The following is a 13,418-nucleotide window of genomic DNA, read 5'->3' as shown; positions in this document are numbered from 1 at the left end:
CACTTTATATTTATATTTACATGCAGTAGCTCAGCCTGTATGGACTCGAGTTTGGAACCGGAGGGTAGCCAGTTCAAATCCTGGTGCAGACCAAGCTGGCCTTGCTGCAGAGGTGCCTGTTCACTTTCTGAGAACTGCCGGGGTACCCGGACCATCAGCTCTTATTACACATAGATACTGCCTCTGCCTCTGCTGCTGCCGTTCACATGAGCATACGTCAACATGGCTACCATCTTTGGGAGAGGTAGCCGGGGCTCCTAATGGATGGAGGTCTATGATGGCAGGAGGTCTATCCACTATTCAAATAGGCCTATTGGTATCTCACCGATATCTGATTCCATTTTCAAGCCATTTGTTTTGTCACAAGTGTCAGACATACATGACACAGGATACTTTGTTCAATTATAAAATGTAGGTTTCCCATACCAAAATGTTATGTTAGATCAATGTCATTCCCAGGAACATACTCTACCTATTATAAAGGTTATTATGTATTAAAGTGCTTTAAAGTGCAGATTTTAAATACCCTGTTAAATCCATGAAAACCTAATGCCTAGCCTATAGCAGCCAAACACTACGGCACAATGTTTCTCTGCTCTGATTGGTTGTACCATTTAGAGGCCTGTTCCTGTTGATGCTGCCCCTTCAAAGGCTAATAAAAATAATAAATCCAGGCTAATTAGCAAGTGTGAATTAGTTTGTCAGTCAAGAAGTGTGTTTTATTGAAGTCTGTTCATAACTGAGCATCCTTAAAATACATTTTTTCTCCCATAGTTCTCATCTCCTCCTCCTGGCTGCCATATGGGCTTGGATGTTGTATCAGTGGAAGCGGATTCTTTTTGAAAGACAAACTTATTTTTCACATTTGTCATATTTCGCCCTCTAAGATCCATCTTGCATCCGTTTATTCTTCCATCTGTTTTGTTTAGCCCTTTATCTCGCAAACATATTGTGAGTTAAGAGAAAAAAACAACTCTTTTTTCCCTAGCAGTAACTTTGAATGTTGTATCTCATTCATGACTAAAACCCTCCATTAGAATTCTGTGTGACAACCAAAAAATGTATCTGAGCGTTTGATAGCGGATGCATATTTGCCCTTCCTTTGCAGCCTGAGCCTCTGTAATAGGAAGGATTGAGTGTCGTAACCCCTAAGATTTAGTTTACTCCCTCTACAAAGAGTCTTAAAGAGATATGAGCAATGATATATTTACTCAAGAATTGATTGCAGTAAGGGCGCTCTACACAAAGGGACGAGGTTAGTAACTAACCCCCCCCCCCCCCAAAAAAAAGGCTACTAAGTCCTTGTTTACTTTCACAATGACTCATATGTTAGGGACTTTTAACACCATCTGTGCTGCACAACCACACACACACAAAAAAACATTCGAAAGCCCCACAAGTGCAGGTTAACACCTCCGTCTTCAGCCATGAGACTATGGAGGAAGTTAGTTAAGTGCAAAGACGGGATGTTGAGTCTTATTATATTTTCTATTACATCCTGCCAGGATGTGTGTCATATGTCACTGTGAACACTTATGCAAATTAGTGTGTGTTTCTTTTTTTTTTTTTTTGTGTCTGCCAGCATCCTGTCACTGCAACCTTGTAAGTATAATAAAAACCTGCTGCCTGTCTCTTCCATTAAACCCCCCCCCCCCGTTCCCTGTGGTTATGATTAGGGGCACTCGGGGCATCGTCTGAACAAAACCTGCCCGGGCAAAAAAAAAAGAAAAGGAGATAGAATTGCTGTAATCCTCACAATGCATAGTGCACGCATGTGGTTGTAAAAATGTCTTCATTCAGCTGGTTAAAGAAAGCTTACAATATGGCTTTCTGCTTTTCAGGACATTTATGTTCCAGTTGATATGCAGCGGCATGGATAATGAGCTCTATATTAACCCTGTGACATGTCAGCAACAATAAAAACCTGGTAATGATACAGTAATGAAACAGTAATGACACAGGACATCATGGGGCAGTTTAGCCTCCAGGGATGCATCAGTGTTTTGTGTGTGTGTGTGTGTGTGTGTGTGTGTGTGTGTGTGTGTGTGTGTGTGTGTGTGTGTGTGTGTGTGTGTGTGTGTGTGTGTGTGTGTGTGTGTGTGTGTGTGTGTGTGTGTGTGTGTGTGTAGCTGTATAGAAAAGGCCGCCTGCAGCAGCCAGCCAGAGGTACTAAAAGAAACCAACACAATACACGACAGGGCTCCAGGATATTCAGTGTCCTTATTCCTCCAAGGATGGATCACTCCCCACAAAGGCTGCAACAATTATCCCTCAGTATTCAGATCATGTTATGAGCTGAACAAATGGCCACACTGAATGAACAAGTAATAACAGATAAATGCCTTGATTCAGTGGAGACCTGAGCACCGCTGCCATAATAAACTGTATCAGAGCTAACAGAGAGTGACACTGGGAGGAAGGCTTTTTAGAATATTAGATTTGTTTTCTATCTTTAACCTTAATTTACCCCATTCATCCTCCCCGGGCTCAGAAAGAATCACCCATGAGAGGTGCGGCAGGCTCTTAAATCCTCTTTCCATTTAAGTTCTGCCGTGCAACCACAATATAATTCTCCTTGAATATCACGCTGAATTAAATGCTGGGAAATGGGAATCATGATATTGTATTTGTCATTTCGGCCAATCAAAATCCCATGACCCGAGGAGGCTATTACATCACCTATTCCTAATGTTACTAAATCGATTAACTCTAACTTAAATAATTGAACAGTCAGAATGACCGCCATGGTAAAATTCAAGTTGTTTAAGCGTTCTGATTGAAAATACTCCGAATATCAAGCCAAAGAGAAAATATCAACCTTTACATGGAGCAGCAATACTTAAAGTGTTGCTCTAAACCTCGCTGTTATATAATGCAAAGACGGTGTATTTAACCTCATACTTATGTATGGCTGGTTTATGTAATTGGATGCTGTATGTAGTAGTTTCTCTTAGAGCCAAAATACATAAACATCCATTAGAACAAGCTCCTACAGAGAGAGATGAGAGCTGTGAGCGGTAACTAGAGATAACAGAGCTCCTTTGCTAAACAGCATCATGCCTGGTCACTTAACATTACAACGAGCCTCATGTGCTGCAGCAGTGGCCTGGCATGGACAGAGACAGCTAACAAAGTTAAAACCCAACACTGTCACAAGTTAAAGCGATCTGTGAGCAAATCCAATTAAACCTTTTTGAATGCTTATTTGTTCATTTTCATCTCTGACAGGATCTTTCTTCCCCTCCTAAAAGCGTATTAAATCATACATAAAAGGACAGTCACATCTGGTGATATTGTTTTGGAAGTTATTTGGAAGCCACTTGGTACTTTACTCTTGCATAAATTGGCATTCGAATAAAGATTTTAAGGTAATAAACATGGGACAAAAGGGATATTTTGGCACAGAATGAAGCGAACCACAAGTTAGTTTAATATAAAAGCACAGTATTCAAAGGCTGAATGCAGCAAAATGGTTTGGTGGAGTATTTAAAGGGAGCAAGTAGAGAGCAAGCTTGTTGTCAAAGTTTCAGTGGGTGCAGTCAGCTGATCAGTCAGCTGAGGGGCTTTGAAGCAGGACCACCTATAGCTGTCAGCTGATAGGGGCCCTGTCAGCACAAGAGCTTGACTAGCCTTAATTGTTTTTTTTACAAATGGGTTACAAGCAGGTAGTTGAGCTGCAAGTTCTTATTTCTTGTTATCAATCAATTCAATCAATTTTTATTTGTATAGCGTCAACTCATAACAAGTGTTATCTCGAGACACTTTACAAGAAGCAGGTAAAATACCTTACTTATTGTTATGTTACAAAAGAGCAGGTAAAAGACCTTACTCATTGTTATGTTACAAAAAGCAGGTAAAAGACCTTACTTATTGCTATGTTACAAAGACCCGGCCTATCCATCATGAGCACTTTAGCAAAGCAGCAAAAGTTACAGTGGTAAGAAAAAACTGCCTTATTAAAAGGCAGAAATCTTCGGCCGGATCCCCGGCTCATGACGAAACAGTCTTCACAGGCCTAGACTGCACCGGGAAATACAATTAGTTAGTTATTAGTTATGAAATACAATACTCTCAATGTGAATTCTTACAGTGAGAAACTCAAATCATGTTTACCATCTGCTACTGTAAATATCCATCTTTTGCAAATGATGCCACAAAATGTGCTATTTTTTGCTATTTTGGGGGATTTTTAATAAGTTTGATTTATTTTGCACCCAGAGGTATCGTTTTTATTAAACTAGAGGGTTGTTTTGGCTTTCAGTTTTTACTTCCAATTGTATAGATTTCTACTCTAGAAGTTGTTTCTGTTGTATTTTTTTAACATCATTGGTCCAACCAGAAGCAGTTCCTTTTATATATTCTACCATGTTCTGACTTAAAAAATAAACTTCCTTATAGGCTTCCCTCGAACTAATCTGACCCTGGATTGGAACTTTGAGTGGATTTAGACAGAGTCAAGTCATTTGAGTCATTTCATGCTCCTGTGAGGAACTTTGGTTTTGAGTTGAGTTTGGTACCTCTTGTTGCTTTACTCATCTTGTCCTGTACATCTGTAAGTAGTGTCTTCTGATGAAAAACATCATCCCAAATCAATCACTCATTGACGATTAAAATACTTTTTTTTTCTTCTGAAGGGTCCAGTTAAATCGCTTTGTCTGACACCTACCCCGCTGCAGCTGTTATAGGCATTAAAAACTGAAAGTTAGAAAAGTCAATCTTCTAGCTGATGGTCTTGTTTGCTTTTGAAGGTCATAAAGAGGCATTTCTATTTCTATCAGCCTGTTTCATAACCAGAAAAAAACTCCTCACAGGAGCTTTAAGTGAATAAAAAAGCTTCCAGATTATTAATGCTCACAAGCAGGGATACAGGAAAGGTTATTACATGTGTATCTGTGAGTTTCTTGGCACACAAAACAAACATAATGGCATTATTTGACCACCCAAACTCACCATATGATGAGGCCTGTGATGACAGCAGCCCAAGTGACACAGCAGTTGTTTGGCCTTTTGGTGTCTTCGTCTATGTCCCTACGCCAGCAACACAGGAGGGTCAGGTATGCGGCCAGAAGCAGCAGGCTGAGACCCAAACCAACTGCTCCGACACCTGCTAGTAATACCAGAGACTGAGGATAGAGAGTGGAGAGAGAGAGAAGGACAAAAAAACATCAACACTAAGATATCACTTTTGTGGAAGCCCTATGAGGACTAGCATCCGTTCATTCTGTTTTTCACTCCTTTTACCTGTGACAATGACTAAGTATTGGGTGGGTTCTTCTGGAACCTAACAAATTTATTTTGTTATCGCATGAAAACAGCGCTGATTCTCCTGTGATGACAGACTGTATAAAAACATGGACGTAGTTTCAGAGATTCTTTAATCTATTAAAGATTACATTTTAATAGATTAATTTGTGTAATTTTTAATTACGTAAATGGACTTGAGCTTGTAAAGCACTTTTCTACTCTTCTGACTTCTCGAAGCGCTTTTTACACCTCATTTCACACCTATCCATGCACATCACATTTACACACTGATGATAGAGGCTGGCTGCTATTTAAAGTGTCCATCATCCATCAGTATGAACTAATCCATCATACAAAATTAGCACAATTGGCAATTTGCAATTTGGGGTTAAGTGTCTTGCCCAAAGACACATCAACATGTGTCAGCAGGAGCTGAGGATCGCACCCCCCGACCTTTCAGTTGAGCAACGACAAACTATACCACTGAGCCACTTGTTAGCAGCCCAACAATGGCAGTCGTCATATTGCAATTGCTGTTTCAAATTTACTTTCAGTCAATGGAATAAGAGGCAACAACATGGAGCTGAGGCAAGCCTTCAGCCACAACATGCCCATCTGTCAATCAACTCAGCCAAGTCCCTTAACATGCATAACATTCACTCTTCACATAATCAAAACAGATGAGTTATTAAAAAATCCTCCCCTGGACAATGTGGCGATAAAGACATCAGCTATTCAAACCAAAATCATTTAAAACCTGGCTGGGAAAATGTTCATTTTTGCTGTTAATTAGGCATTTTAATAGGGGTGTGGATGGGATTTTGGAGCCAGGCTCAAGTGGACACTCAAAGAACTGCACCTTTTTTTACACTTGTTTCCATTGGCTTCATTTTCAACACCATAGGTTGCCGCTTGGTTAAATTGCTGAGTTGATTTCAGCCGTTTTCTCTAGATATGGAGGAATGAACTCTTCATCATGAGAAAACCAGCGTTGTTATCTTGAGATAATCCCATAAACATGTTGAGATCTTGAGAAAACAACCACACATTACTCACAGGAAACCACAGTAAAATCAATTGTATGGATGAATTTCCGCTTAGGGCCTCTGTACACTTTCTTTACGTCAGTTATTATCTTTCCGGAGACAGTGACGTGTTAAGAGCCTGTGGAATATCAAGTTGGATGACCCTAACAATCAAAAGGTTGACAATCTGAGTGAAAACAACCCTCCTGGTATCAAACAACACTCGTGTGTAAAGATATGTGTAGCAATCTTCTCCTTTAATCAGCATTATCACCGCTACAGCAGAGGGATAGATACGTAGAACTTGGTGGTCTTTGGATAAAGAGACCCAAAGGAGAATCTGTTTTTTTTTTTTTGTCTACTGAAACCCAAATTTGACTGTAGCTGAACGGAAAACAGAAGGATCCAAGGATGCAGGAAGGGGAGCGCCATGTGACTCAGCGGCTTTCATGCAGTCTTGTGATTTCTGAGTGTACAAAACATTTAAAGCCCGAAGGACGCAGTGAAACACTGATAGAGAGAAAAGTAGGAAACACAGTATTGAAACACTCTGTACTGTGATGATAAACCCCCATGGTCCTTACATTTTTTTTTTCTATTCACTCAGAAGCTGTTACTTTTATCGGCACATAGTAAGTGAAGAAGTGGAAGAATGCTCCAAGGCAGACTAAAATTGAATTGTTTATTCACTTCAGATTACATTGCAGTGTGTGTGTGTGTGTGTGTGTGGGGGGGGGGGGGGGGGGGGGGATTTTTTGCACTATACCAGTCCATTTTTAATCCTGTGTTATTCTCTTACATTCATGTTATGCAGTATGACATTTTATTGAGCCGCCATATTGTTTATTTCTTTCCCAGCAACATTGGCTGCTGTATCTTAAGCCAGTCGACAGATCATCTTATCTGTTTGCCTTTATAGCGGCATCGTGAAACAAATCCCCGATCATTTAGTGTGATGACACCACTGTGCAAACATAAGTGCTTGTAATGGCTGGTACCAGATACCAAAAGAAAAACAGACAACATCTGGGGATGCCCTCCTCTAGTTTTTTACATTTAAAGTCATGGAACTTGAACATAAAGCTCCGAGCTCTTAGTTGGTTTGAAAAGCCAATCAAAAGAACAACTATGACCTTGATTTTCCTTGCAAATGATTTGCACTTACATTTGAAAGCCCACAAGTTCAGGCGGAGTGGGTCTGGCTGACTAAGCACACTACAGCGTGTGACTAATTATTCCATTTGGATGACATTGATACTGTGACTGAATTTCAATGCTAATCGTTCGCATTGCACAACGTCATTCTTATACCAAACTCTGTATTTGTGGCGGGCTGTGGTCTTCTTTTAGGGCATAGTTTCACTTTCCAGGCAGGAAAATAGGGGTGGGCATCACACGATATAATATCACATAATCAGGGACAGTGCAGGGATTTGTTTTTCTGGTGCTGAGGGGGAGCTTGACTAATATGTTGGGGTGCTATGTATAGTCGATTTTCATGAATTCATAGTTCATTTTTAAGTTCTCTCTTTTTTTTTTCAATAAAAGCAGACATACGTTAGGGGGCTTAACCGGGGCTAGACGGATTTGTGATGGGGCTATAGCGCCCCCTAGCCCTGGTGTAGCACCGTGCTTGCTGCATATAATACGATACTATGCGATATGATACAATACGATATGATACAATACGGTATGATACGATACGATGCAATATGATACCTTGCGATGTGATACCGTTTAGTACGATAAAATATGATTCTGCACGATAGGGTACGGTACAGAATGAAACGGTACGATTTGGTACAATATGGTACGGCACGTTACAAAATGCTACAATATGTGACACATGGCCTACGATAATGATATCACGATACAGAGATTCTGTGATCAGTTTCTGTTTTTGCTAGACATTTAAGTAATAGAGCTCAGCGTAAGTTCAACCGGGAAGACGGTTTATATTCTCTCACACATTCTTTCAGTTTCCTTCACTCATCTCAGCCACTCCCTCTCTACCCCTCCCTCTGTCTCCCTGCTCTGCTGATCAGGTGATCATGAGCGTTTACTCTTTAAGTGATAATCCAACCAGATTATCACACTACCTCTCTCAACCAATCACCCCCTGCTTTCAAATTTTAAAATCTGTTCTCTCTCTCTCCCGCAGTCAGTTTGTCATTTCAGTCACATCACCATCACCACCAGTGTATGGACTCTATAGGGGGGTATCCTATTCTGCTGTCCACCTCGCGACCCCTCTAAGTGCATAAAGTTTTACTAAACTGTTAAATAAGTAATTGTACGATTACTTAAGGCTCTTATGAAATGACAGATCATGATATCTGATGAACTGAACAATACAAACAGTCTCTAAAATGAAAAAGAGCAGGATTAACGTATTTGTGTAACTTTCACCTCTCGTCATCCTTCATCCTTTAACTTTTCAGAGCTGTCTGACATTATCCACCTGTCTTCTTCCACTGACCTCACCCTTATTTATGTCACAAGTGTCACCATGAGGAGTCATGAATTGTTGGCGGTGTGAGTCAAATTGGCATGAAAATCTGTTTAGAGCCCTGTCATGTTTCATATGAAAAAGAAAATGGAATGAAAATTTTGGAAATATGATAATTGTATCACAAGAGCTGCACCACAATAAAGTATATTGCCGTATCAATATTTTGTCCCACTAGAACAGATGATTTCTTTTAGAAATTAGATCATCACATGTTCAATGTGAAGTCCAGCACTCACTGACAAGTTGGTTCACAAACAAAACTAAATGGTCAAACAGACAGACAGTGCCCAAAAGAACTTGCAAACTACTCTGACAAAAAAAGGGTTTATTTTTTTTTTACTGAGTGACGTAACATTATTTGCTTTTTAGATAAAATATAGGTCACTACAGAAACGTGCCAGAAGAGCTATGCCCTACCTTTACTCGCACTCAGGCCAAAACCTTAATCCAAGGATTTGCTAGTAGTTGTTTTTTTGGGGGACACAGATGATGAGCCACAAGGCGCAGTGTGTACACTTCACAGTACTTGTTCGTCACATTTACTCAGTTCAGGTCAATCCTACGCACAATGCTGCTAGTTCCACTCCCTTCTCTTATTTCCGACTCCATTGTTTTAAACTTAGACACGCAGGGGATTTCAATTTCCTGCCACTGCAAAGCCATTGCCAGGCAAAGGATGCAGGACAAGGAAGGAAAAACGAGAGACGGAAACCTTTACCAGCATCCGTGGCCGTTGAACTTTCACAGAAGGTCATTGATCTTTTTATCCCCCCCCCAAAAGGTTTGTACACAGTAGACTCAAGGAAGGATGCATTTCTAATCCAATTAAACAGTCAACAAAAAGCCCTACAGGAAATGTGGTTTTGCACTTTCCTCTTTCAAAAGGCAATATCAGGCCAGCATGTCAAATAAGGAAACATGAGTAATTCTCTATAGCTGGAGAGGCCGTGGCATCCCTGAAGACTACCAAGAGTCTCAGTGTGATGCAGACACTGAGACTGACACTCTTCACTCCTCACTATGACACTGCTGGGACACAGTGACCCACATTGATCTTGGAGAGAGAAGGACAAGTGTTGGGGGGTGATTGGTAGTGGACCCTTTAGTCATAAATGACCTGGTGCCACATGAATATGCACTCACAGTGAGATGCACATGTAACTTAGGGATTCTCAGGCATTTTTTATTTTGAAATGTAGCCCAAAATATAATATGTGCAGTCCTCTTAACTTACAAGTACATCTGTTTACAGTGTTATCCACTAACACTATAAACAAATGTAATGTTAATGCATTTAGAATAAGATTTTAAACAGTATTTTCTATTAGGCAAAAATAAAAATAAATGTTCTACTTGATTGGAATAAATTAAATCGTTCAGTGTTCTTTCTCCTACAGTATATGAACTTCATTAATGATTTTTTAATTACATTTACGCCTGTCAAACTATGTTGCTGTGATATCATGTGGCTTTTTAAATTGCAAAAGTCCCTTTGAAAATCAATCCAACTTTTTTTTTTGGATGGGCATAATCATGATTGTACAAAGAGTAAAGCAGGCAAACAGAGAATAAGTCCATAATCACAACATAAATATATAGACATAAAGCAAAGACATAGACTGTAGAATGCAAATGAATTGAAAAAAACTGAGCACAAGCATCTATTTGTTTTTTTATCTATACAGTTTATCTATAATGACTTTGGTCCTGCTGCCCAAAGTCTGTCCCACTAATCAGTTTTTGTACATTTTCATGGAAGAAAAATGTCCACAAATCTCTTGGATGATTAAAAGACTTCATTCAATATTTATCCTTTACTTGTGTAAAATCACTTAAAGTTCTTAGAACATTCCTCACATACTGTCATCTGTCAGAAAAATTATAGGAAAGGGGCAGAACATCACATACAAGGAATGTGTTGTTTATAGTGTAAAGATATGCATCAAGCGGGATCTTATTTTTCTCATATATATATTTTTTAACTTTCCTCTCGTTACAGAGGTCTGATAAAGAATACAAAGAACATAAAGCAGAGGGTGATGAATACTAGATGAAGCTGGGAGTTTGAGAGTTGTAAAAAAATATTAGATTTGAGAAAAACAGAGGCATGTACTGTAGTTACAGTACAGAGTTATGTACCAGCTGAAATATTTCATTGTCCAGTTAATACTGGTCATGTGTCATCATGTGAGAACTGCAGTGTACTGTGGGCTCTAACTTCCTTCCACTTGCAGCTATTAAGGGAGCTCGAGTCATTCATCACTTAGAATAGGACAATGCTTTATCACTTAGCTGAAGAGATTGTTTAAAGCTCACGTTAATACTTAAAAATAAGTTGTCTAGCATTGGTCTTGGAAGCCAGTGGTCCACTACAGCTCTGACGCTTCTGCTGAGATTCTGTACTGTTCTGAGTCTACGTGCGCTTTTACGCACAAGTACAGTTACCAACCTGCTGATAGCTCGTGTCCTCCGGTTTGAAAGTGTTGTCAACCGACTCAAATACGAAATTGAAGTGTGGAAAATTGTGCAGCCAGTATGTCCACCACGGAGCAACGTAATCGAGCCGTACAGTGGCCATATTCCTGCTTGGAAAAAGTCAGTCCACCGATCCACCGACTGTACGCTTCCCTTGGAAAACCTTGCCACTCAGAAATCCCCAGGATTTGCCAAAAGTTGAATGATAAATCAACGGGACTTTGGTTGAAGTTGACTTTGAATAATTAAATTGGAAGCTCTCCTTTTGCCGTAAATCCTCCAGAACAGTGCTGCATATTCATTCCTGATCCGGTTCCCATTGTTCTGTGGGAACTGTTGAGTTGCGCTTCAGCCTCAGTGCGGGCCAAGCGTTTGAATCCGAGACACGGGACAGAGTGACGATGTAAACCTGCCTCCTACAACAGAGAAGGCGTGCCAAACCACTTCCCCAGTCACAAGTGGGCCACCCAGGGAGCCAGGTCACGGTGCACTTTGATTTAACAAATAATAATGCAGACAGTGATATATTGAACCTCTTCGTTGAAGAAAAACGTTTGAGGAGAATTTATCAACAAAAAAAAGTGAAAATTTTAAATGATCAAACACAAAAAACTCTTTAAATCAAACAGTATCCGCGTGGATGTCAGTGGCCTGCAATCGCGTCCGCGGAAACCCAAAATATAATTTGAAATAAAAGTTGAAAAAAAACAAAGAAGCTCTTCAGACTGCCTTACCTCCACTCGTAGCTGCTGTGTATGTGTGTATGTGTGTGTGTTTGTGGTTGTGTGTGTGTGTGTGTGTGTGTTTTGTGCAAGAGGGCAGGGGTATTTAGTGCACTATTTATGGCTTGTGCTGTTAATGTCTGACCTCTTGTGGACAATGAGGCGCACTGAGGTGAACATTAATGAGAATACTAATGAGATAGATACCAGTTAATAAAGCAGACTTCTACTTTTCTTCATGAATTAAAAAAAAAATGTCTTACGGCAGAAAATCAAAATCAACATAATAACTGTAATACTGGCGCACAACTCTATTTTGATTTAAAACACATTTGAAACCATTCGGTGCATTAGGCAATTAAATAAACAATTCTATATGTTTATAGTGATGCAGTGCCTGTAGGTGCAGAGAAAAGGTGAAGCTGTATTGTTTGGAGACACAAGAGAGTGAAAAAGCTTTTTCTAAAAGAGAAGGGAAAAAGCATGAACAGTTTATGGCAGATAGAGTACAGCGTATATGAGGAGTGAAAAGGCAGGAAAAAAGAGAAAGAGTAGGTTGAGAACAAAGACGACACAGGATGACAAAATATCACTTGATAAAAAAGACACATTGGATAAGAGAGTGGTACTTGATAGGATATAATACAGGTGAAAAATGCACACTGACACTGAATACCATGGTTTTTCAGCTCAGGAGATGTAACCACGACAGTGCAATTAGCAGCGTGAGTGCAATCAACCGCTTATATGATGAGTAAAGAACGGTCCCCTGAAGATCCAGCTAATGGTGAAAGTTGACACCTAGGCTAATGTGCCGGTGTCATTTCACAGAGTTTAAAACCTTTCCTCCTGGAGTGTAAATGTTGGCACGCACACCAACCATACCAAGTAAGCTGCTGACTGACAAAACAATTAACAGTGTAAGTAGATACAGTACTTTGTTTATCAAATCATTTATTACTGAATGAATGTCTTAAAAAATGATTCGATTTACAGGCAACGCATCAAGCAAACGTTCTCTCACACAGATTGAGTATGTGAAGAGATGGAGTGAAGATGTCTGCTTAGAGCTTATTGGAAACCGGCTGTGGCTCAGTTGGTAGAGTCAGTCATCTCTAATTTGGAAGGTGTAGGGTTCAATCCCCAGCTCCTGCAGCCACATGCGTTTGAAGGTGAATGAATGGGTTTAGTTCATACTAATAGTCACTTTACATAGCAGCCTCTGCCATCAGAAAGGATGTGAATGGGCGTACTGGGTAGGTGTGACCTGCGGTGTAAAAGAGTTTTGAGTAGTCCGAAGACTAGACAAGTGCTAAACAAGCTCAAGTCCATTCACCATTTCAAATGTCCCTATTTATTCTTGTATTTTCCCCCAAAATGGATAAACAAGTTTACATCCACAAATTGAAAAGTGTTCCTGTTCCCTCCTCAAATTTCCAA

General features: G+C 39.9%; 1 protein-coding gene across 4 annotated transcripts in view; it reads right to left on the bottom strand.

Annotated features, from left to right (window-relative positions):
* The window catches only part of ttyh2l (tweety homolog 2, like), a 34,096-nt gene extending 22,117 nt beyond the window's left edge, over positions 1–11,979 (bottom strand). Inside the window, exons 1-2 of one of the 4 annotated variants that reach the window (XR_009665733.1) lie at positions 11,231–11,979; positions 4,951–5,123 (exon numbers count right to left, since the gene is read on the bottom strand). Coding sequence is in view for 2 of the 4 variants with exons in the window: in XM_061026761.1 (XP_060882744.1) it covers positions 4,951–5,123; positions 11,231–11,359 (302 nt within the window). In the remaining 2 variants the exon portion in view is untranslated. The remainder of the gene's footprint in view (positions 1–4,950; positions 5,124–11,230) is intronic. The other 3 variants (XR_009665732.1, XM_061026761.1, XM_061026760.1) reach the window with 3 other exon arrangements.
* Between the last annotated feature and the right edge of the window lie 1,439 nt (positions 11,980–13,418).

This window comes from Labrus mixtus, chromosome 20 (assembly GCF_963584025.1).
Source record: "Labrus mixtus chromosome 20, fLabMix1.1, whole genome shotgun sequence".
Lineage (NCBI taxonomy): Eukaryota > Metazoa > Chordata > Actinopteri > Labriformes > Labridae > Labrus > Labrus mixtus.
This window is presented reverse-complemented; position numbering and strand designations above follow the sequence as displayed.